General features: G+C 58.6%; 1 protein-coding gene and 1 long non-coding RNA gene across 9 annotated transcripts in view; one reads left to right on the top strand and one right to left on the bottom strand.

The window, feature by feature from the left end:
- Window positions 1-752: 752 nt before the first annotated feature.
- The window catches only part of Afap1 (actin filament associated protein 1), a 101,623-nt gene continuing 77,375 nt past the window's right edge, over window positions 753-25,000 (bottom strand). For 5 of the 8 annotated variants that reach the window (XM_023566827.2, XM_063230223.1, XM_063230224.1 and 2 more), the window contains 10 exons: window positions 24,760-24,909; window positions 19,052-19,263; window positions 15,070-15,215; window positions 12,958-13,075; window positions 10,319-10,600; window positions 8,978-9,092; window positions 6,821-6,985; window positions 6,206-6,396; window positions 5,304-5,468; window positions 753-4,421 (listed from right to left, as the gene is read on the bottom strand). In XM_023566827.2, coding sequence (XP_023422595.1) covers window positions 4,395-4,421; window positions 5,304-5,468; window positions 6,206-6,396; window positions 6,821-6,985; window positions 8,978-9,092; window positions 10,319-10,600; window positions 12,958-13,075; window positions 15,070-15,215; window positions 19,052-19,263; window positions 24,760-24,909 — 1,571 coding nt within the window. In that variant the 3' untranslated portion in view covers window positions 753-4,394. The remainder of the gene's footprint in view (window positions 4,422-5,303; window positions 5,469-6,205; window positions 6,397-6,820; window positions 6,986-8,977; window positions 9,093-10,318; window positions 10,601-12,957; window positions 13,076-15,069; window positions 15,216-19,051; window positions 19,264-24,759; window positions 24,910-25,000) is intronic. The other 3 variants (XM_063230226.1, XM_063230225.1, XM_063230227.1) reach the window with 3 other exon arrangements.
- On the top strand, window positions 16,882-18,311 carry LOC106028663 (uncharacterized). Its single transcript, XR_001202276.3, has 3 exons — window positions 16,882-16,970; window positions 17,065-17,210; window positions 17,546-18,311. It is a non-coding gene; the product is annotated as an uncharacterized LOC106028663 (long non-coding RNA).

Below are 25,000 nucleotides of genomic sequence, written 5' to 3' on the forward strand. Positions count from 1 at the left end.
CCCAGGGCTGCACGTTCTCCTCCTGTGGTCCAGGACGTCCATCCCGCAGGCCTCCGGGCTCAATGCCCAGACTGCACACCTGCTGGGTCACCTGCTGTGTCCCTCTCTGGGCAGCTCTTCCAGGGAAGAGCACATGCCCTGGTGCTCAGGTGGCTGACTGCATGGTTCAAGCAGGGTTTGCTCAGGATCATTGGGGCCCGATGGGGTCCTTACCTCTCTCAACTGCATTTCCACCCGTCACCTAGCCAGCGCATGCGCCTATGGAGGCCCAGTCACCTCCCTTTCTGATCTGCCCTCGACTCCACCACCTTCCTGCCTCTCTGTGGCCCCGTTGCTGGCCACACTCAGCCACCCCTTGGCCTGTGCCGCTCACCCCCTTCCCAACCTCTGTGGCGGCTGGTTCCTTGCACTGGTGCCTCCCCTTCTCTCCTTGTTGAACTCCTACTTAAACCCCACAACCTGGCTCAAATAACCTGCACCCTGCTACAAACCCTACCCAATGCCCTCAAAGCTAGCTGCCCCCTCCCCTAGCACCCCAGGGGTCACCTTCTGGGTCCTCTCATCATCAGCCCATGTCCACCTTCCTGCCTGTGTGCAGGTGCTGCCACAGTAGCCCAATTGTGTGTGTGAACTAAAAAGTCCCAAACATTATAGCTCCTCCACGACCAACCCTACCCTGTGACCATGACCCCAGGGGCCACGAGGCCCGCGACGACATCCATGTGCATCGAGAGCCAGGGAGGGACACTGGGCCCGGTCAGAGCGTTTTATTAACTGTACACTCGCGTCACGCCAGAGGGCGCCGGTCAGGGGCTACACCGCAGGACACAGCAGGGAACTCAACCCGGAATGCAGAGGGTTCAGGTACAGGGCTTACAAAATGGGGCAGGGGCCGGACCCGGGGCTCCTCACAAGTCTTCTTCTTTACGGGTTTGGGTCTTACTTTACAACTTAAATAGAGACACAGAGAAAACGTATTTACAGTTGCTTCAAACGGGCACAGACAACAGGTTTAATTAAAAAAAACTCCTGTCCTGCTTCTTCGCCTGTTGCAAAGAGAATTTTAAATATGACTTTAGTTTTCAAAAAATACAGTAAGGCAATAATTACATTCTTCATAGGAAACACTTTACAATGGGCGGCTGCAGCCAGTGAATCGGCGCTGCAGGGCGAAAGCCAGTGATGAACGCAAGGCGGCTCCTTCCGGGTAAAGACGCCTTTGGTCCCAGAGCTCCGATCTCCAGAGGCCTCGGAGAGCCTCCTGCTGTGACACTCCTCAGGCTGGCAGAGCTGGCACGGAAGTCTTGGGGGCCAGGACAGTGCTCCCCACCCTCGCATACAGCCCCCGGCGGCGGTTTTCACAGTATGAACCGGGCCCGCCGTGGGGCTGGGACAGGACCCCAGCTCTAATCACGGCATGCGTCTAAAATTATTCTTCCTGATAAAAATTACACAGAAACACGAAGGGAAGGCCACCGTTGGCCATTTTAGAGTTGCTATGCCCTCAGGCACCCGGGGACGCCCTGTTGGCTGCAGGGGGAGCACGTGGGGTGTCATAGAGGAGCCCCAGTCCCACCTTGCGGGTGCCAGCACGGTTCTAAGGGTGTGTGGCATAGTCCCCCGGGGGGCAGCCCAGGACGTGGGCTCCGTGCAGTCTGCAGAGTGGTGGATTCCACCCCTCGGGTCAGTGACGTTGTTCAGAAACAGCCAGACAATGTGCGCCAGGGCCAGGCAGCCCGGGGTAGGCAGGATGGGGTGAGGATTCCCAGGAACAGCAGAGTGGCATCGTGGGGACGGGGAGGGTTCTGGGAGGTTCTGGATGCCTGTACCAGCACCTGGGCACCAGTGGAGTGCTGCCTCTTGAGGCAGGTGACAGTGAGGCTGGCACTTGTACCAAGGTGGGTACAGAAATGAGCCCTGTGACCCGAGTGGCAGTCTCCATGCAGGGACTACAGACACCTCGGATCACACAGCAGGGACTCTGAGGACCGTAACATCTCACCTAGCAGCTACGGCCAGGCAAGGGGGGGAATGCAGTGGCCTCATGGTGGCAGGAAGGCCTCCCTGACCTGTGCTGGGTTGTCCCTCCCCCCAGATGGCCTCCTCACTGTGGGGCCACCTCTGTGAGCACCGGGACCTATGGAGGTGACAGGTAACACTTTAATGACACTGGACCCAGGGCAGCTGCCCTATACCCGGCAGGAAGGGCCAGTCAGCCCTCTGCCACCTGGCCCGGCTGCAGTCCTGAGGACTAGGGGTCCTGTGCTATCCCAGGGCCGTGGTCACTGGTGGGACATGCTGACATGTGACAAAGGGAGACCCCTCCAGAGCAGGACCAGATGTCTCTGCGTGTCTACTATGTACAGGTATAAATTAAAGCTACACTTATGGGACATATACAAATAAATAACTTACTTTGAAACAAATGTTTTAAATTGACTTTCTGGTCAGATCTGGGACCAGCAGGGCCCACAGGGCCCAGGGCCCGAGCTGGGAGTCTGCATTCCTTGGGGCCCTCTGTGGACGCCCGGGAAGCTGCTGGGCTCACTCCGCTTTGCAGCTTCCTTCAAAGCAAAAGTGAGTGACAGGGCCAGGGGCACAGTCAGCAGCACGGCGCCCGCCTGGCAAGCGCAAAGTTGTGAGTTTAATCCCTGGTGCCACGCCCCAAAAAAAAGAAAAAAGGAAGAAAAGAGGGTGTCAAAGCTTCAATCCTCGAACATCAAGCCCAGGCCCAGAGCCGGCCCCACCTCAGCCCTGCCAGTGTACCCAGAGCCACAGGGTCTGCAGGCACAGCGGGCTGCCTGTGGTGCTGTCCCTGCCCACCTCGCTACGTGCCTGCTCCAGGCCGGGACGTCCACCTGGACCTGAGGGTGATGCCTGCCCCTCCTCTGGGAGGGGACAGGAACCAGCAGCAGCTCGACCAGTGGCTGCCGGTCAGATCAGCCTGCAAGCCTGGCATTGAGGACTTTATGGATTAGGCCCAAACACAGCAAGAACTTCCGGTCTACAGATTTCTTCCCTTTACACAAATCTCATTTTCTATGGGATGAAGTGGCCGAAACTTCCTGTGATGGCTGGAAACCCAGAGGGAGTGGCAGTGGGTGCTGGTGTGACCAGGTGGCAGCCCCGGGGCAAGGCCTGGTGCCTCATGGACACCCAGGCCATGGCTTCTCAATGCATTCACAGGCCAGGAGCCAGGGGCCAGGGGCCAGGGGCCAGGGCAGCAGCCCCGGTCCTTGCTGGAAAAGTTTCTCATGTCCCAGACGATCTTCCTGCTCCGAAAGTGAACCAGACAGCTCCTTGGGACCCCAAGTGTGGAGGATGGGCCCTGCCTGAGGCCTGTGGAAGTGCTGGCGATGCCTTGAGCCATGAGGGGCACCTCTGGGCTGGGGGCAAGAAGCTCCCGCAGCACAGCCAGTGAGCGGCCGAGCCATCGCCCAGCGGGTCCGGTGCTGCATCTTTCTGGACGGCGCCTCGGAGGCCCACAGCTCCTCCCCCAGAAGCTGCTGGCCAGCGCCGTCTGCCTCCTCCGGAACACTGCGCAGTGGGCAGTGAGGCGGGGCCACGTGTCCACGCCTCAGGGTGCAGACCAGGCGCTCTGGCTCCCAGACTCCGCATGTCTCCAGCCTGCAGATCCGGCCTCTGGTACCAGGCCCGCTCCAGCCCAATGTGGCAAAACATAGCACCCGAAGCCTGTCACAGGCAGACAGATCAAGGAAACAGGACCAGGAGCGCTGGAGATGGGGCCTAAGTGAAACAGGCAGAGAGGTTTCTTCTAAAAACGCCGTTGACTCTCCACGCCCCAGGGAAAAGCAGTGAGGTGGGGACATAGCACCAGATGTGCCTGCCTGCCTGCCCCGCTGATGCTGAGGGCAGGGAGGGCTGGATACACTGTGCTCAGGACACGCTCACTGTGGCCACCCATCTTCAGCCCGTGAGGTGGCCACGAGGCGACCCTGACGTCACATGGCCGCAGCTGGGAGCCTGGAGAGGTGTGGGCAGTGACCAGGCTGTTCCAGGGCTCAGGGTCCATCTGTCCCCCCGTCTGGTGTCTGCTGGTTGGGGGGTGGAGGGCAGGCCCTGCTGAAAGCAGCCGTCTGGCTGGCTGGAGGGACGCGGCTTGTCCACTGACCACAGGAATCCTCCACTCCAGCTCAGTGTCTTTGTTTCTGGGTTTTTAACAGGAGAACAGGAAGCTGAGGTCTCATGAGTGAACTTCAGAAGGGCACCGTTCTGCAGCTTGGCGGACGGGTTGGCAGTGGGCAAGGGTGGCATGGCAGGACTCGGTCGCAGAGCCTCGGATATCCTGTGTGGCTGCTCTGGGAGCACCATGTTGCAGACCCTGGGAGCTGGCGGGGTGCAGTCTCTGCCTGGGGCTGGAGCCACCTCCATTCCTATGTTCCGTTCTTCAGCTCCCATTCCTGGAGAAAGCAGAGCCACATCACCCCCAGTGGTACCTTTCAGGCACGCAGCACCACAACCCTAGTCTTCGGGACCAGAAGGAGGGGGCGCTGGGCCACCATGGAAGGCAGGATGGGGCACCTTCCATACCCAGCACCGGGGCCTGGCAACCCTACTTACAGTACTCACCCACCCAGACAGCGTCAAGGCTAGAAACCTGCCCCAGGAACCCTGGGAGGAACCGAATCTGACGGACCCACAGCGAGAAGAGATTTCAGGGTCACAGTCAGGTCCCTGTCCCTAGAAACCTGGATGTCTGCCCAGCTCACGTGCCCTGAAGCTGTGCGTCAGACCCTATCGAGGGGGCAAGAAGGCTGTGACCCGCTCCCCGACCTCCTGGGGGTGGCACCCTTCCTCCAGAGCTGCAGAGCCAGCTGTTGGAGACATAGCTGGGAACTGTCTGCTGGGAGAAGCTAGGGCTCGTGTGGCCAACAGGCCTGAGAGGCCTCACTTTGGCATCAGGCACTGCCTGTCGGTTAGTGATCTCGGACTGGAAGCACCAGGGATGGAGCTGGCAGGATCGGATTATGTCCTGGGGCGGGGTGGGGAGAGAAGTGCGTGCTCCAGCTCTTTCTTTTTGGAGGAATCATGGCACTTAAGCACTGCCAGGGGCTGGGGGCCACCTGGCCCAGTGTCCACTCCACCTGGCCCAGTGTCTACTCCCCCAAGAGACAGGCCTGTGGGGTCAGGAGGCCCAGGCCGAAGCCAGCACTGCAGGGACCTGGTCTCTCTGGCTCCCAGAACCCAGGTCCAGAAAAACAGTCTGACAAGGTGGGAACCCAGCGAAAAAGCCTGGCACGGCCGCACCCTGGCGGGACACCCTGGCGGGGACAGGGACGCACCTTGGCCTTTCGAAGCACATGGCCCCGGCAGGGTGAGCTGCCTGTGGCCGGCGGGCTCCTCCTTAGGACGGCGGCACTGTTCACGGGTAAGGGGCCCTCGGTGTCACTTGTGTCACAGCTGGAGACCGGAGAGTTCTCCAGCGTCCGGTGCCGGAACACGGGTGACTGGGGGTGACAGAGGGTGACAGAGGCAGCTCTGTGTGAGCAGTGGCTCCTGGGGTTCCCTCAGAGAACCAGCTTTGGGAACCAGCGCAGCAAGGCCGCCCCAGGTCCCGGCCCAGCCTCTGCATACTGCGTCATGCCCATCAGCAGGCTGGGCGTCGAGGCCCAGGGCAGGCGCCACCTGCTCCTCCTCCCTATGTGGTGTCCCTCCCTGGATAGGCCTGGCCCAAGTTTTGGCTCAGATCTAGGGCGTCGCCACAGTCTCCCGTGTCCCGAGGTGGCCACAGGCGGGGTAGCTAGCTACACTCATTGGGGATCCATCCACGCATGAGTGCGTGGCTGACTGCCGTGGGAGGCAGGGCCTGGCACCCCTTAGTGGAGGCACTGAGGACTGACCCTCCCCCTGCAGGGGCAGCCACAGCCTGGGGTATACACACCCCCAGGAGTGTGCAGGCTGTCCCTTCAGGACATACTGGAACAGAGCTCTCGCCCACCGTGGAGCTCCCTGACTGCGGTTCCCAGGCACAGCACTCAGCTCCAATTGAGCTTCCCTAGGAAATGCTCCCAAGGCCCAGGTGGACTGGGGTGTGCAGGAGTCACATCAGTGACAGGGACAGACTACAGGACAGATTTCCAGCACGCTGCTGGCACTGGAGAATGTCTGCCACCAGTGTCCATCAGAGGACAGTGACCATGTCCATGGAGAGGACACACTGCCCGGGTGCCGCCAGGACGCTGACCTGTGGGCTGGACGTCCCCGACTTGGGCTCGATGGCCAGCCCCAGGGTGACGCCACCAGCCAGGGCTTTCTTCAGGCTCTCCTTGACCTCCGTCAGCTCCAGCTCCAGGCTCACACGCTCCGCCTCCCTCTGTTTGCACTCCTCCTCCAGCTTCCTCAGTTTCTCCTCCAGCACCACCTGGGTCTTCCTGCCTGTGAGCACAGATGGCACTGGAGCCTCAGGCAGCAGCCGCTGTCCCCACACCCCAGCCCAGGCCCTGGCTCTGCTGAGCTGGGGAGAGACCGGGCCATGGGCCTGACGCCCACACTGCAGGACTCCCGGCCCACACCTTAGCTTCTCACTTAAGAAAGTGCCACTGGCTTGGAAGTCTGCAGGACCTGACCTACCAAGGCCCAGGGATGCAGGCCGTGGCCTCCAGTTACCTAGACCTGAGCTGGGTCCAGTGACCGACCACTGGGAAGGGGGGGCCAAGGCCTGGGGTACCTGGCCAGGACCCATCTGTAGCACCGTCAGCCTGGAGGAGACACACTCCTGTCACACCATAGCGTGGGCCGCCAGTCTCCTGGGCAGAGCAGGGGCCATCGAGGGGCACAGGCTGGCCAGAACCCTTCCTACCCGCGTTCACTTCGATGGCAGCCCGCAGGTCTCTCCGCTCCTTCCGCAGCTGTGCCAGCCTGTTCCGCAGGGTCTCCTTCTTCTGCAGCAGCTCGTCCTCTCTGGTCTGCAGCCGCCTGGCGTCCGCCTCCACCCGGTTTTTGCCGTATTTGTACTGCTCAGCATCTATGGAGGAGCACAGGCAGTCAGCCCGTGGTGCCACCCGCCCTGCCAAGCAAGCCCGGGCTGGACCCAGGACACCGTGACTGTTCCAAAGCCCCGGGGCTCTCGGAAGTGAAGGTGCACAGAAAATGGGTCCTGGGGACCTTCTAACCACGCCCCCAAGGAGCTTGTTATCCATCTGCAGCAAGCCGAGGCTGGGCCTGGGGCTTGGAGGCTGTCACTGTCCGGGTCACCACTGGACCCTAGTTCTGTGTCCCCCTGCACAGTTCGCTCTGCTCCTTTGCGGCCTGTCCTGCGCTGATTCTGTGGCAGCCATGGGCAGGAGATGAGGCAGCACAGGGTGCGCCCGGGTGCAGCGCGGCAGTTGGAGTGACCTGAACAAGGTCTAGGTGTCCCTGGGCCTCTGGGCCCTCGTGTGGGAAGCGGGGTGGTGACGAGGGTGGACTGGTCAGTACACCGTCCACCGTGAGCTCTGCATCGGTGCTGGTTAAACACAGTGAGGAAAGGGGAGAGGGTATAAGGACACCTCAGAGCAGCTGACGTCACTGCAGGCTAAGCCCGAGTGCTGCCTCTTCCTGCACTGGCCTTCTGTAACTGTGCTTTAGAAACAGCCTCTCGGGAAAATACGCCAAAGAGATTCAGCTTCCAACCGGGAAGACCGAGGATCCCGTTTTGCAGCTTTAATTGCTTCTCTCCTCTATGATTCTACCTCCAGGGTCCGCTCGCAGAGCCTGAGGGTGCCCTAGGGCCCCTTCCTGCTTGAGACTGCCCAGAGCGTCCAACTCCCCGCCTCAACTTCCAGCCCACAGAGCAGAGGTCAGGGCCGCCCAGCAAGTCCTGCAGTAATGGCTCCATGGCCACAGCCCCAGAGCCCTGTCCAGGACGGTGGGCCACACCCCAGCCTGCCTGAGTGTGAGGCTCCTGGTGCTTGCAGTGCAGGCCACTGAGGGCTCCTGGAACACAGGGACAGGAAGGTCACTCCAGGGAGACCCTGCAGCTCAGCATGAGAGGGGCCAGCAGCCTGGGGACACCTCAGTCCTACAAGACCAGCCTGCTGTCCTCGTGGCCAAGGCGGTGTTACATCTCACAGAACAGTTCAAACGCTTCTCACTTATTTACACCTGAACAGATTTGCAGACGACCTGTAAATGCCCTCGCCTTTGGGCTCTGAGCAGCGATTCCAGGCCATCTACAAAGAGGCTGGATTCACCAGTAACTGCGCAGGGTGCAGCTGCCCGCTGCCAGGAAACTGGCTGCAGAGCTGTCCGGCCTCAGTGCCTGCGGCCCTCCTCAGCTCCTACTCTGAACCGCACCACAGAGCCGCGGAGGGCAGGACTGGGTGACCAGGGACACTGCTGCAGAGCGGACAAGGTGAGGTCTGAGTCCCAGGTGACAGTGATGAGTAGCAGGAAGCCTAGGCCAAGTGGGGCTCTGGTAAGAGTGTGGCCATGATCGACACCTGACGCCAGGAGGCCAGGCCCAGATGCTATCTGCAGGGCAGTGCCCCCCCCCACTTGGAGGTAAAAGCAGGGCCAAACCCCATCCCCAGCCTCTCTGCTCACCTGCTTCTGCTGGTCCTGTGGCCTAGACGTGGTTGCTGCCCTGGCTCGAGATGTGACCCATGCAACCCAGAGTAAGGCTGCCGCCCCCGGGCAGCCATTTCTCACTGTTCAGAGTGGTCAGTGACAACAGCCACCCAAGGTTGATCACAGCAGCTGGCTGTGGACCATGGTGGACCCCCGGGAAACACAGCGAGACTCAGGACCAGGGTCCAGGGTCACCATGGCCCCCTGGTGGGCCTCCTCTAAGACCACAAGTCCACATGAGCGTCCCGGGAGTGGCACGGGCTGGGTTAGGGGGTCCTCACCACACTCCATTTCCACACAGAGGGACAACAGCACCATGGACCCCCATACCCGATCCCCGAGTGGCTGGGTCGCCCTGACTCTGTGACCCAGCTTTCAGAAGCAGCAGGAGGCCCGGGCGGGAACTCACTTGAAGCCGTCCGCTTCACGATGGACGTGGAATCCACTTTTTTCTGCTGACTGCTTGGAGTTTTCCCTTTCCCAGGGACCCCATTCGATGCTGGTGGGGGTTTCTTACCCTTGAGCTGTCAGAACAGACGTAGGGAATTAAAAACACCTCCCCACTGCAATCATTTCCCCCAGACCCTGGGTAAGTAGAAGCTCAAACAGCCAGGGCTCGGCGAGGAAGGGACCCGACGTGGTTTCCAGAGCCTGGTGCCACGATGGCCCGGGTGGCCGACAGAACTCTGCTGCCTGGACTGCTGGGCCCTTGGGGCTGCCCAGGCCTCACTGACCCCATGGCGGCCTTGGCAGGATCGATGCAGACACAGCCCTGTCCCCGGGGACTGGTGCTGTCTGACACTGCCCTATTCTCCCGCTGGGCCCAAGATGCTCAATTCTTCTGTCCTTCAGGAGCCCCAGAGCAAGCCAGGGAACTTCTGAGCCTCTGCCTGCTCACCCAAGGAAACACCAAGCGACTGACCGGTCTCCCCACGGGGCTCCTCCTAAGGGGCCTGGGCATCCACAGCACCATGTCCGCAAGGGCACTGTCCACATCGCTCAGCAGGCCCGTAAAGTGGCTGTAAGGTGGGGGGAAGCTACTCTCCAACGCAGAAATGAGCAAACAGGGAAACGGCACTAATCAGCCACGTGTCCAGTGACTCCCCGCTGGCCTGGGCCTGCCTGAAGGGCCACGCTTTCACTCGGGGCCGCTCTGCTACCCACAAAGAGACAGGTGCATGCGTGGACACACAGTGCCCGGTGAGGAAAGGCAAGGCAGTGCCCAGGCTTGGGCAGAGGTTCTCCTAGTAGCGCCCACGCCCACCCGCACAGCCGCTAGGTCCCGTGGAGACGCTGCTCTGCCTCTGCCACACTGTCTGGGTCCCCAGGGCTCAGCCGGGCCCACTGCCGTCACAGTGGAAGGGAGGGGGACACAAAGCATGCCCGCTGCTTCTCGCTGGCAGGGGATTTTCCAGAAGGAGCCTGGATCGCCAGGCAAAGCGTAAGGAGCTCTCAGGTTAGAAACTCGGTAAGTCATCATCTGTCACACAGCTGGACAGAGTGTGCCCCAGCTGCCTGTCCACTCCATCTGCTACGGCAGCAATTTTCCAAGGCGGAAAAGGCAGCCCAGTGCTTCTATCAGCTGTGCAGCAGCCAGGAATGTGTCCCCTGTCCCTCGGGATTTCCCAGTCGAGGAAGAAGTTACACTTTGCCTGGCTGTGTGTTTCTGCACCTCACGAGCACCCATGGCTCACGGCCCCAGTGGGCAGGGATCCCGGGTGGCTCCGGCACCCCGGAAGCGATCCTGTACCTGGAGGTGGGGCCCGAGAGACGCCCTCCCCACAGAAGAGGTGTTAGTGACAGACGGGGTGCAGGGCAGGCCCGAAGCGGGGGACTTGTAGTGGTTAGAGGACAGCTTGTCCGCAGACAGCCTCGAAGCCTTCCTGTCGGCAGGAGAGGAGCGAGCAAAGATTTTCGGAGACGGCAAGTTATCGTAGAGGCCTGCGTTATCGTACAGCACCTCTTCTCCCGGGCCGGGGCCACAACAGGCGGGATGACCGCCGTCCTCCGAGTCCCACTGCCACACACAGCCCTGCGTTCATGCGGACAAGGAGAGAGCAGGTTAGCAAGCCAGAGGTTAGCAGCGCCCAGCACCCGCACGTGGGGACCCCGGGTGGTCCCCGAGATGCACACGCCAAGCCATGCACTCCCCACACGTGGGAGTGGAGGCCAACTCACAAGGACCCCTTCACTTTGGGGGTCTAAGGAAACTGCGTTCCCTTCGATCATTCCCAGAGCCATTACATGGTGCCATTTTGGTTTCATTATGTTTTCCAAAGCAGAAGTTACTCATCTGCCCCACTCTTCTCTAGCCAACCAGAGCTGGGTAGTCCTTGAAGGCAGAGCATGGAAAGGCCTGGAGTGCGGGCAGGGTCTTAGGACGGAGGCCTGGACTCCACCCCGGGGAAGGCTGCGCTCTGGGGAAAAGGCACTCCGAGCTTCAGAGGCCTCTTAGGGAGCAGGGGGAACTGAGCCAGAAGTCACTCCATCAGTGGGAGACAGAGCTGGACACACCCTGCCTCTGCTGAGCCTGGGCTGCCCGGTGGGGTCAGGGCCTAGGTCCGAGCCCACCGGACTGGTCCTGGCCCACACGGGCCAACAGTGAGTCAGGCCACGGTCACAGCCACATGTCTGCGTCTCCTCCTTGGTGACACCTGAATCAAGGGCCATGACCAAGCAAGACATGGTCTGCTAAGAAGGAAGTGGCCTCTCCGCAGAACTCGGACGCCTGGAACTGACAGACGACCGGGGTGGTTAGGGAGGGCTGAGAGCCACTTTGAGGACAGAGACCCTCAGGCCGCGGTCACTCCTGAGTGGGAATAAAACCCTGCTCTGCCTCACTGCAGGCCCTTTTGAGGCCCAAGGTCTTTACGAATCGCCCTGCGCTGAAGAAGCAAACACTGGTTCACACATTCTGCTCCTTTTACCCTATTTTCCTGTTCTTCCCGAAGTTTCCTCAGGCCAGACGGTAATTACAGGCCTTTGGGATAAAAACAGAGAAGATTAAACTGCAGTTACTTCCCTCAGTGGGGCTGGGGCCCAGACCACCCCCACCATCCAAAGCCACGCAGGTAAACCCGAAGCAAGTGCTCCGCCCTGACAGCCTCGCACATCTCTGTCCCCAGTGATTAACATGCTCTCGACCAGACCAGCATTTGCCTAAAACACCCAGGGTGAGTCACACAGAAGACTTAGGGAACAGTGACAGAAACCCCCAGAAGTGTCAGGGGTGGTGGTGCATGCCTGTAATCCCAGCACGGGGAGGCTGAGGCAGGAGGATCACCTGTGTCCCAGGCCAGCCTGGCTCCATAGTGAGTTCAAGGCCAGCTTACACTACATAGCGAGACTCTGCCTCAAAACACAAAAACAAACGCAAAAGGCAAAAGACAACAAAAAAGGTTCTTGATGAGACGTGTGGAGTTTCATCTTGGTTTAAATATCTGGGAAGCTGCATGGGTGATAACGAAGGAAGCTGAGACACCGCTGACCTCAAGGATCTGGCCAGAGCGCACAAACTTCACAAAATCCAGCCATGAATCCCCACAGAGGAAGTCACCTGGTCACCAGCCCAGCATGCAGATGTGAGAGGACCTGGGGGAAGCTGCGGTAAGCAAGTGGCCACAAACAGGCCCTCCAGATGTGGTCTTGAGAGCTTCAGTAGCCCCGCACTGGGAGGCTGAGGCAGGAGGGAACTCAACAGTTTAGTGAGACTCTGTCTCAGAAACAGACAGGCTTGGAGCGGTAGCTCAGTGTACAGTGCTGCCTCTAATCTCCAGAACCGCTTAAAAAATAATATATAGATACTAAATAAATAAAAAGGAAAACGCCACCGTGGGCAGGCACCTGACCTGGGGCAGGCGGGTAGCACACAGGACTCAGCTCCAGAGGACGCACCCAGCCTGGCTGCCAGACACATGTGGAGTTGGCCAGGCCAGGGTCTCAGCCGAACCCACGCATCACCTGGGAGCCACGCACGCTGGGGCGAGTCAGGCTCCAGCGCCCAGTGGGTGTCACAGGCCGGGGCTAACGCCCAGGCTCTGGGAAGCAGCTCCGACCCCTGCAGGCAGCAGCGCTTGGGCTTAGGGCTGAGGACAGGGCCGTCCTGGGCTGCACTGTGGTTACTGCTCCGTGGAATCTGGCAGTGACTACCTGGTGTTTTCCTCCTGCCGGAAGGCAGCTGCCTGCGGACAACTTACCCCGCCTGTTGACAGATCCACCCCAGCCAGGGGAGGAACAACGCAGTGTCCTCCAGCCTGTCCCACGGCACTCAGAGACATCTAACTGATGGGGTCCCCAGGTCCCCGTGTCTCTGTGGGTGGCAGGTGCCCAGGGGTACGGTGCCCCTGAGAGCCCCCATCTGTACGGAAGCAGGAGCCGCGTAACACTCACTGAGCCATTGATGCAGGGGACGGCGTCATAGTGCAGAGCTGTGCCGCTGGGGTTTGCGTAGCCATTGGTGGTGCTGCCCAGGTAGGGGCTGGTGGACACTCCGCGCCTGTTCATGAAGCTGGGGGGCGAGAGAGAAGAGGACTCAGGACTCAGGACTGGCTGACAGCTCTGCCCTGGTCCTTGGTGCAGCCTGAACTGCACAGAGAGACCCTGTCTCAAAAAGACAGGAAAAAAAGAAAGACAGAAAGAAAAAATAAAAATAAAAAATACAAATAACCATTACTGCCAGCTTACACCTCCCACAAAGGTCTTAAAGAAGTGAACAAGTTTCCTGCAGCCCTAGACATGGCTCGTGCACCCTGCTCAGTTTTCGGATTCTGCAAGCCGTATTTCTTTCTTGAAAAGATGGGACCTTCTCACACCGGGCTCAGGTTAACAGTCTACTAATCCGTAAAGTAAAAGCCAGATTGTGTCCTGAGGGAAGTATTTGTGTGCAGGCCCTCCCGGGTGGCGGTGGACCGGAGACCCCAGCCACACACACTTCTGCAGCGGCTCAGCTGGGGGAACCTGTCCCTGAGGTGGTGGCCTGCTGTCCTCTGCACCAACTGTGCCACCAGGGATCCTGCCCCTGGCCACGGCGTGAAAACTGAGAGAGGCACTGCTCCCCGATGGTGCACCCCACCTCCTGCCTGGCTGGGCCTGGAGCCTGCGCTGTATCAGCAGGGCCACCCTGGGATCCGGAGGAGCCTCGGCCCTCATAGTTGAGCACTTGGAAGTGGGTGGCCCCGTGGAAGCTTCTAGGCCTGATACACAGGCAAAGGCAACACTTGGGTTTCCTAATGTCTCCCCATCCGCCTCGTGAGGCCCAAGCCGCCTTGCCCTTGGGTTAGGCCCCCAGGTGCCTCTAGGACAGGCCCTTCAGTGCTGGCTGTCTCCTCCAGAAGCCAAGGCCACCACATCCCTGGGTTTGGCCACTGTCTTTTTACAAAGGTCCCCACATGCTAGGAAGCTGCCTGGCCCCCAGCAGGGGTGCAGAGGGGCTGCCCCAGTTCCCATCCCAGTCGCAGGTGCCGTTTCCTAGGACAACAGCAGCAATTAGCTCACCGAGACTGAGCATCGGATGGCCTACCCGCTGTGGTTTAAAGTCAAAGCAACAGTTTTTGCTTTGGTGAGAACGGAGGCCAGAACCCAGGGCATCTGCCCCAAGCCAGGTCTGCAGCCCTTCTTATTTTTAGTTTTTTTTTTTACACTTTTTTTTTCTTTTTATCGGTACCGGGGTCTTATTTTTAGTTTTGAGATAAGTCTCGCTAAGTTATCAGGAAGGGACTCAAACTTGGGATCCCACTGCCTCAGCCTCCCTTAGGGCTGAAGTCACAGGCCAGCACCACCACACCCTGTTAAAATCGGATGTTGTGAAAGGTGGCCAGTGGCCTAGCAACTCCACAGCAGGAGAGCACCCCCTACCCCTCAGCCCCTGCCCTGGGAGAAAGGACCCACCACTCGGGGCAGCCTGGGTGCGGTGCTGCCTCCGCGCCAGGCCTGAGTGTCAAGGCCCTGTGACCTGTGGAAAGGGCCCTGGACCGAACAGAGAGCTGTGGCTGTAAATACTTTTGCCATTGTGATAGGAAGGAAATATGTAGGGTTTGAAAGAATGATTGTGCACAAGATTGCCTTGTGCTAAAATCACAGCTTAAAACAGAGCACTGGATTCGGCGCTTCACAGGCTCAGCCTCGCTGCAGCGGGAGCAGGGTCATTTCTGCCACATGGTACATGGAAGGGGCAAACCGCAGCCCCTGGGCCAAACCTGGCCACTGCTGGTGTGCAAATCAAGTTTTATTGTCATCCCCTTCACTCAAACTGTCTCCCACTCCAGTGGCAGCGCTGAGTGGTGAGGAGAGGAAGATCTGGGTCACAGAGCCAGACGTCTGCTATCCGGCCCCTCATACAAGGCTGCCGGTCTGTGCGCTAACAGGAAACCAGGGACGAAAGGGCAAAAGCAGATCTGAAGTAATAAAAAGGGAGGTCTTCTGGGTCGGCTTGTTTCGACCACACACTTATGCCCAAGCCCTGGTCAGGCATCCAGGCAGTGGCCAGTGGCAGGGCGGGCTTACCAGAAGGTCTGCTTGGCGGTCTGGATGACATTGGCAGACATCTCCACATCAATATAGTCGTAGTGCAGGGCCCCGGGGTCAGTGGACGAGCCCGTCTCCGCCAGCAGGATCCCGATCCACCTGCCCATGTCTTCCGAGGAGGAGGCCTGCGGGGAGAGGCAGTGCATCCTTGTGGGTCCTTCAAACACTGCCGGGGGGCCACCCAATGGGAGAGGCCATGAGAGGTGAAGGTGGGACACAGAGGACCCCGGCCTCGCCCGAGTGCTGGGCTCACAGAGGGCGTCTGGGAGCAAAGATGCCAAGGGCAGAAGCCAAGGAAGAGGAGCCCAGACAGAGGCTGGGCGTGTGACACAGGTGTGACCACTGCCAGCTCCACGCCAGTGAAGGCAGCTGCTCCGGGAGCCCCATGCATTCGGTGGCAGAATGGACAGTGCGCACTGCACCCACTGCCGTGTCCACCACGCCCACAGGGGCCCCATGACACGGGATCACCAGGCCACCCTGCATGGGCCACTCTCACAACCCAGCTGACCCCACAATCTGATCTGCTTAACTTGCACATCTGAAATAGATCTCTAAGATTATTCTCATCACGTTCTATGCCACCCTGTGACATGATTTGGAAAGTCACTAACAGCGTATGAGAGGTCTAAATAAATGTGATTAATCAAAATGACCAAGGGGGTTAAAGTAGGGGAAACTGAGCTACGGAAGGGGTGAACAGACTGAATGCTTATAAATTGAGGACTTAGCTTAGTGGCATAAGCACCTGCCTGGCAAGTGCGAGATTGTTTGATCCCCAGTACCAAAAAAACAAAACCAACAAAAACAAAACATAAATTTTTAAAGTAGAGAAACATTTATAGGTAGATTTGGGTTTGCGATTCTGTTCCATACCAGGGAGAGCCACACACTAAGAAGTCCCCTTGTGAGTGAGTGACACTGGCGATAAATCAACAGGACCCGGAGTGCAAGAACCCGGCCAGTGTTTCCAGACTCATGTGGACTCTGCTGAACACTTGGGCTCTGAGAAAAATGACAGCTGTGTTCTCGTCACGGTCTTTGGTCCTCCCTCAAGCAGAATCTCTGCCGGGACAGGGCTGCGGCTGGGGTGGAGGGCGTACCTGTGTGTGTGCCACCCAGGTTCCATGCTCAGCAGTGACTCAGGGAGCCATCCACTGACCCCACTCCTTGTGCCACGGCTGCTTCCCGGAGGTGTTTTCTACACTGCTACCATCGAGGGCGTGCAGGGCGCCACTACACCAGCGTCCACTCACCGACTGTTTTATGAACGGGCCTCGGAGGCTTTGGGCAAGCAGCCCCATGCTGTGGGACTGGGCCTGAAACCAGTGACTGCCTCCTGACTTTTGAGTAGACACAGAAACAAGCCCTGGTGGGGTGTGGGTGTGTGCACTGAATCACTGCCACGCACAACATGTAAATGGGGGTGGGCACACACCAGCTCATTTCCTGGGTGTGTCCACGGTGCAGGCCCAGCAGCAGCATGCCCGCCCACCCGCGCAGCACCGGCTCCTCCACACCTCTGGGGGAAGTGCTGCACACACATGGGGCAGAGAGGAGGCCAGAGCGGCCTGGGGCACCTCACTGTGGGCTCTGTAGAAAGTCAGCGCCACACAACAGGGCCACAAGGGCTGACTGCCAAGGAACTTGGCCCACACAGATCACGCTAACAGAGGCTCAGGAGTGACCATGACACACACATCCATGAATGCGTGCGTAACTGGTGAGAGGGGAGGGAGTGGCGAGGACAGAGGGGACGCTGGGCAACACAGTCATGATCAGCAACTGTCCCTGCAGTGACTGTGCTGGGCAGGTCACCAATGGGTGCCTCCGAGATAGTGAGTGACAGTCTCAGAGGACCTCCCCTTAGGGGGACCGAGGTAACTGGGGGGTCCGATCCGAGTTAATGCTCTGGGATTGAGACATGCTGACACCTGCGCCCCACAGGAGCTATAAATAACGCCACTTCCACAGGGTTCCTGCTGAGGCCCTTCCAGATCCAATGCAAGCAAACAGTACCCGTGTGCCCAGCGTGGAGCTGGTCCGAGCCCTTGGAAAGGGTCGGCAGCGGAAACCAGCCAGGCCGGCAAGTGACAGGTACCCGGCGGCTACGTCAGCAGGTGAGCACGGGCTTTCTCCTGATGGCGAAGGACAGGACTGGAATTTCCTGGGAGGAGCAAGCAAGGTGGGGGACCCCAGAAGAGGACAGGAGCGACCCCGTCCTGACAGCCACCTGCTCTCCCCCCCAGCAAAGACGCAGGGAGGCTGTGCAGGTGCAGGGAAGCGTCATGAGCGGTCCCGGGTGACTTGCTACATCCACATGGAGGGGCCAGGGAGGTAGCAAAAGAGACCAAACTCGGGGAGATGTCACTGTGTGGGGACCCCGGGTGAAGGGTATACGGGGTTTTCTGTGCTATTCTCGTAACAGCTGTCTCTTGGGAATATCTCAAAACAGAAGCTGCACTGGTCTCAGGAGACACATGGACCACGCCTCGGCTGGCTCACCACACACCGACACTAGCGAAGGCAGACTCCACACTGACCACAAAAGCTGTGGCTGCCTCTGGTTTCTGTCACTCTCAACTCCATAACCTTACAGTGTGACACCAGTTAACTCCAGAGTCCCAATCCCACAGGGCCCAGGCTAGCACCTCTCGCCTGCCCAGCCTGCACACCCAGCCCAGCCCCACACCCGTGTGCCCTGGCCAGGTGTGTGCCACCTCTCTTCCCTCCCACTGTCGAGTCTCCTGGACTCCCTGCCCAAGCTCCCGGGGAGACCCAGGCTCACCTCTCAGGGTCAGGGCTCAGACCATCCCATGGCCACGCGCCCACACTCTTCACACCACGGAAACATCTACATAGACACTGACGCGGCCCAACACAGGTGCCACCTCGTAGGAAAAGGAAGCCAAGGACTCTGCTGCAAGCAGGGCCCATGACAGATGCCATGATGGGCATGACTCTCCTAAGGGGTCCTAAGAGCATCCGTCTGCAGGAGCTCGTGGCCGCAGCCAGGGGGCGCAGTAGGTCCTGAGTCCCCCTCCAGAGGGGACTGTGCTAAGCAGCCTTGGAGAAGATGCTATTGGGGTTTTCACCTGCTCTGGGCTCCCGTCCTGCCCCCAAATAAAAGCCTGTGTGAAAAGTCCCCGAAACAAACTCCTGCCTCTGAGATTCAAGACCCTGACTGCCTGGCTGGGCACCTTGATGCTGGCTCCACCCTGCATCCCTGCTAGCATCTGGGGTCTGGCTCTGGCTGACCAGCTGAGAGCCTGCACCAGCCCACTGCCCAGGCCACACACGGCCTTGTTCTGCAAGCACAGTGGAAACACACGCTCTCTGGGAACATGCAGGTGTGTGTGTGCGCGTAGCTCTGCACCGTGAAAATAGCAGCAACATGGCAGGAGGGAGACGGGAAGGAGAAAGCAAACCGATGTAACAGGATGGAAAGGGGCACTCCCCAACACGGAGCTGGCATCGGCGCTGTCAGCTCAGCTGCCCGGCTCTACTTCAGTGGGTAAAGGACCAAGCAGCCAGAGAAATAAAACACGCAGAAGCCGAAGGTCCAAAGTGCAGAGAAGCCCCGGCTTGCTGTCCACAGGGCCACTGCATGGTCCCCGAATGCTGTCTCACCAGGAAAGAAGTCGAGGGCATCCTGAAGCAGGCTCGGGACCCGCCGCTCCCCCTGGGGTTTCACGAGCTCGGGAGCTCGGCTCTGGGTACCCACAAGGGAACCCCCACAACACAACAGGAGGCGAGAACAAAGGTGGACACTCAGGGCCGTGCTGTGCCGCTCGGAAAGGCAGGAAGAGGAGGGAAAGCGGAGGTAGGGGCCCGGCCAGGGCGGATGGGGATGCTCCAGGCGGTGCCATCAGTCAGGAGCAAGGGACGGGAGCCAGGGCAGAAGCAGCTGGCAGGAGACCGCCACGGGGCGCCCCTGGAGAGGCCCCTGGAAAGCCCATACCTCCAGCACGGCCACCTCCTGTCCGTTGCGGAGCAGCCGGAAGGTCAGGGGGTGCTTGGAGTCCAGGCCCGGGATCACCTCGCAGCCGCGGAGGGGTATGGACACGATGTGGGTCTTCAGGTCCGCCCTGTCCTTGTGGAAGACCAGCTTGTTGGCCTTCACCCTGCACCAGCGCTCCCGCCAGCGGTTGTTGGAGAGTACGTTCAGGTAGCCTGCGAGGAGACCAGAGGTCAGCATGGGCAGGCACCGGGCAGAGGACCTGGGTCCTGCCGTGCCGCCCTGCCAGAGATGCGGGAAGGTGACAGGCAGACGGCAAGTGCCCCACCCCCACACTCTGACCACAAGCCTCGGAAGTTGCTACCTCTCTGTGACTCCATGGAGCAGAGGCTAGGGCTCTCTCAAGGCAGCAGAGGGCAACCAGGATTGGAGGTGCCAAGTGACCCAGCTATGCCCCTTCTGGGCATCTTCCCAGAAGAATTAAAAACACCATACCATAGTGACATAAGTGTGCCCATGTTTGCAGCACCATAACCTGTGATAGATAGGTTTTGGAGGCAACCCAAGTGCCCATCAATCAACCCAGGAATGGAAAAAGGTGACTTTTTTATACAATGGAGCACGACTCAGCCATAAAAATGATCAACTGAATCCTTTTACAGGTAAACAGATGCAAGTCCATACTCATAAGTGAAATAAATCAGACGCATGTGTGCAAGCAAATGCATTCTCCCCAGTGTGAGAAGCCGAGAGTAAACATCAGGCAGCACAAACGTGTATTAATTCCGGAAATAATGTCATGGTAGCCTTTCAAAGTTTTTCTTCCTTTTCAAAACTGTTTTAATGATTTCAAGGCCTTCGCCCTTTTGTATCAACTTTAGAAAAGTCTGCCAATTTTAATAGATCGGAATTTTCATTAGACTTAGAGTATTAGATCAGTTTTTGGAAAATCGTTGACTTCAAGGGTTTCACCCTAAAATGTTTCTTGAAATCCTCAGTTTCACTGTAATGCTTCCCGGTTTTCTATCTGTGGGCCTCGGAAACTCTGCGGTTTCCGGCCATTACACATTTTAATAGCCCGTAAGCAACGCGGTTTGCTTTTGCTGTCACTGCAAAGAGGAAGGGCGGCTGCCCGTCAGTAAAGTTTATTAAAAACAAAGGTCGGCAGAGGCTCCTCCAGGAGCTAAGAACCGGTCCTGGGGTCTGGAGAGGGCGACAGCCACTGAGCACTGAGCCGGGGTCAGGGACGGCTGGGAGGGGACAGGGCTGCTGACCACTATCACCCTGAGCCAAAGGGGATTCGTTGGAAGGCTATGGACTGATTTTGAGAAGCCACAAAAGCTGTTAAGTGCACACGAGCTGTGGTAAGGTGGATTTTAGCTTAACATGAGGGGAAAAAAAAAACCATCTGAAAACAGTGAGGTCCGGCTCTGGGGAGACCCCATAGAAGAAGGGACCTTGGCCCGAGGAGTCCTCCAGGTCTCAAGCTGCACCTTGGCTGGAGGGGAGGCCGCGTGGACCGAGCTCCTCAGGCGGGAGGTGATGGTGATGTCAGTGCACTGCAGAGAGAGACACTGCCGGGGCGGATGCACGAGGATCATCGCCCACTGCTTAAGGGGGAATTTAAGAAATGGGAAGTTTTCAGCTGCCACAGCATAAGATGCTGACAGGGGCTGCGAGCTCCAAGCCCTGCTCGAGGTCAAGAGGGAGTTAAACCATGCACAGGCCGAGGACTGTGGCAAAACTGAGGGTTCTGACCCACACTGTGGACCTTTTCCGATTCGTGTACACGTGCACACATGCACACACACATGCACACATGGCTAAAGATGTTAAAAACAACAAATCCCCCTAGTCCTTTCTCCAGAGGCACAGAGAGAACCCTGTTGCTTCCCTGTGTGCTGGGGCTCACAAGCTCTGCTGCAGGGAGCAACACCAGACCAAAAGGGACCAGGACTGCAGGACCCACAGCGAGGCTTCATCTAGTACGTGTAAACCTGGCAAGGCGTCTGCTAAATAAATCCAGCGTGCCCACACCGAGCCTAAGTCTCCGTCTGGCCGGACGAGTGCTCGGAGCCGCGCCCACGGGACACCCTGCTTCCCCTGGGATGTAAGCAGCAACCGCAGCCTCCGGGAATACAGAACAGGCTGAGGTAGGCCAAGGTCCTCGGGTGCTTCACACATTTAGGAGCCACTGCAGGGGCCGGGATCTTGAGGGCCCAAAGAGAGGCAGAGGGAGCCCGTGGGCCAGCCAGAGCTGACGCCACAGGGTGGAAAAGGTGACAGGAAGGAGCCGTCACTCTGAATACAGCTGCAGGTCTCAGCGTGCTCTTACCCTGTCAGGCATAGTTACTATTATTTAAAAGGAAGCATGGTATGGTGCACACCTGTAATCCCAGCACCCTGGGGGCCGAGGCAGGACAGTTACAAGTTTAAACCCAGCTTGGGAGATTTGGTGACTTAGAGACCCTGTCTACCAAAAAACAAAAACAGAAACAAAAACACCCTGCCCTGGCACCTGAGCACGGGTCACTACAGGGGCTTCCTGTCTGTGGCTTGGACGCTGTCTATAATAACCGGTCACACCCAGAGCCCATTTGGGGCACTTTGGTGAACTGTCTGCCCCATGTGAGGGCTCAGTCTCCTGGGTGTGAGCCAACACACCAGTGTTTTGAAGAACCGCAAGGCCGGGTCCCTCCAACCGTCTGGATCACAGGGCGCCAGGTTCCTGCACACAGATCAACCAGCAGGCAGCAGTGTGGGCTGCGGGACCCACAGGGGACACCCAAGCTCCAGGAAGGACGGACGTGGGGGACCCTCCAGACACTGAGAGGGTGGACAGTGTGAGACACGGGCTGAGTGGGGCCCCGATCTCCACGCAGAAGGCAACCTGGAGTCGTGAGCGGGCCGGAGAGGCCCCCGGCCACAGGGCACTCAGGCAGGCAAAGGACAGCACGGCAGTGACAGCAACTCTGACTCCAGGGCCACTGCCTGCACCCACACCGAGCCCCTTGGGGCAATGGCAGGGTTCCCACACTGTCCACCAACTGAGGGGTACATTCTGGCCGGGCCCGTCTTTCCTGGACATGGCCAGCGTCCCCTGATGCCATGGATTTCCTGATGTTGCGGCCACAAAAGGAAGATTACACACAACAGAGCCAGCCCGTATTTATGGCATGACTTCATGGGACAGAACCCTACTGCAGTGCTCTTCTGGGTTTATTCATAGTTTTAAAAAGAGAAAAATGACAAAAGAAAGTGGCCGGCACAGATGGCCTGCTGATGTAACCAGGAAGCAATGCGGCCACTCGGCTGTCTCTCACAGAGGAGCCTGGGGTGAGAGGTGACCCCACACCCTCCCAGCACACCCAGGGTGGCCATGAACCCAGGCCAGCCAGGGCCCTGGCCATCACCTCCAGGGGCTGCAAGTCCAGTGCCAGAGGTGCCAAGGCACGGCCAGGCCTGGTGCCCGGCTGTGGCTCTGGGTGGCCACACAGCTGCCTGGTCCTTAAGTGGTCCACTCTTGGTTTGCTGATTTTGGGGTCTTGGTTTCTACTATGGTAGGGCACTGCTGCACCTTTAAAACTTGAGAATTTCAGAGTGGTTTAAGATATTTTTGCTCTAAATTCTAAAGCAGGAAATCTTTTTCGGCACCGTGGCATGGGTGCCTCCGACGGCTTCATTAGAATGACAAAATTAACTTTACAAGCCAGGCAAGGTGTACATACATGTAATCCCAGCACTCTGGGAGGCTAAGCCAGGAGACTTACAAGTTCAAACCCAGCCTGGGTAACTCAGTGACTTAGAGACCCTGTCTCAAAAAAAAAAAAAAAAAAAAAGATCTTTAGATACAGGTCAACGTGAAGGCCTTGGGGTCAATGCCCAGGAACACAAACACACAGACACACACTTCAATTCATGGGCACAGACTAAATAAGCATAGACTGAGAGGCATACACAAAGCCTCCCACAGCCAGCTGTCCCATGTCCAGGCACTGCCCCCAGCCAACACAGTGCCCACGCTTGCAGTGTCACCTCTGACCCTCAGTGTGTGACTCCCGGTCACACAGTGTGTCATCAGGGAGGTGCGGGGATGGACACTGCCATGGGCTCCAAGCCCTAGACCTCACCCCCCAGGTGGCTGGGACCCGAAGTGAGCACACATATCCACTAAGGTCCTCTCATGGGGAGTGTCATGCCCACAAGGCCCAGCACGGCGGCATCCCCACAACCTTCCCTGCTCCGGCCACAGCTGGCCATCTGAGTGACCCATAGCCACACTCCCCACTCCTCAGAGGCAATCAGGAGAAGGAGACAGGCCCAGCTGTCGGCTTCTTCCCACAGTTGCCCTCAACCACGGACGAGGCTACCAGACTTCAGCCCCCTACACGGTGACACCTATCTCCTTACCCAACCCCCTGGGTGGTCACTTAGCTGGACTCTCCAAGGGGACGTCTTTAACTCCCAAGGCCATCACTGCGGCCCCCTCAGGACTTCACAGTGTCCAGGGGAGGTAGATGTCACTCAGCATCCCTGACTATGGACACATGTGGAGGCCGGGGGCCTCCATCTCCCCTCAGATAGCTCGGTCGGGCTCTCACGGCCTCAGCCACCCTGTGCAGCCTGCACCTCCTCCCTGCAAAGGCTCGAGGGGCAGGGGCAGATCACCCAGGGGTGCACATACCAGTGGGGACATGATGGAAAGGTGGTGGGAGTCTGTGGGAAGGAGGTGGGCAGGTGCAAACAGAAGAACTGCACCCAGGAGGAGCCACGGATTTACACCTCAGGGGCACTGAGTGCACAGCCACTGCTTTGGGAAAGCTACTGGGCGACAGCTCAGTGGTGAGCACCTGCCTAGTGTGTGGGAGGCCCTGGGTTCAATCCCAACTCCATCAAAGAAACAAGGCTGGGCTGGGGGTTTAGCTCAGTGGCACAAGCGCCTGTCTGGCAAGTGTGAGGTCATGAGTTTGATCCTCAGTACCAAGACAAAAGAAGAAAAGAGAAGAGAAGAGAAAAAAGAAAAGAGTATCCATGTACAGTTTAGAGCTTTCCTCCTAAAGCAGCAATGTGATTCCTCTAAGCCTGGGTGCTGAGACACAGAGATCTCAGCCTTCCTGGCGGCTGCCCCCAGCGGCCCTGTGCCCATCTTGGGTTCCCAGGGCACCCACCCACCTCTGCCCCCTCCCATGACTGGTCAGGGCAAGGACAAGTGCTTGTCTCTGGGTCCCGTGCTTTGCACCTGTTTGGGTTGGATCCACAGGAGGGCAGAGCCATTCTGGTCACAGCTGTGCACCACTGTCCCTGACAAACAGCTGCCTGGGAACAGTGAATATGTGGAGGCTGGGGGGCTCTGAGCTCCACGGTTCCATCAGGCTGAGACTGAGGTCTGGAAGATGCTCGGGTTTCTCCCTGCAGCCCAGGCAGCACCCCATCTCAGTCCCACAGCTCTGCCACTCTCTGCCTCTGCTGCTTTGGGCCGGCAACCCCAGAGGGGACCTGAGAGACGCTCACAGCGTGTGTCACCAGGAAGCAGCTCAGGATCAGCCCAACTCCGTTGCGCCGAGCATTAAAGTAGTCAGCCTGCACTCGCCACAAGCCAGAGGCCTGCAGCACACTGCAAAGGTTCCATGGCCAAGGCTCAGGGGACCCTGCATGGGTAACCCCACCCCACTCCTCAGCAGCCCGCTCGCAGCCAGGGCTCGGGGTCTCACCGCAGGTGGGGAGGTCCTCCTCAGCGGACGAGGTCTGCTCATCTGTGGACGGCTTCTTCTTCCCCAAACCGATGATCTTGGTGATTTTCTTTCCAGTGACTTTAGGGACCGTCCCTTTGGCCTCCGGTTTGGAACTTTTCTTCCTCTTCACTGTCAACGACAACAAAACTGTAAATGCTAAACAAGAAAAAGAAAGCATAGACCATCACGCACCCCTCCGACAACTCCTGCTCCCCGGGAC

This window comes from Cavia porcellus, unplaced genomic scaffold, assembly GCF_034190915.1.
Source record: "Cavia porcellus strain 051 isolate PalLab524CR breed Dunkin Hartley unplaced genomic scaffold, mCavPor4.1 scaffold_18, whole genome shotgun sequence".
NCBI classification, from domain to species: domain Eukaryota; kingdom Metazoa; phylum Chordata; class Mammalia; order Rodentia; family Caviidae; genus Cavia; species Cavia porcellus.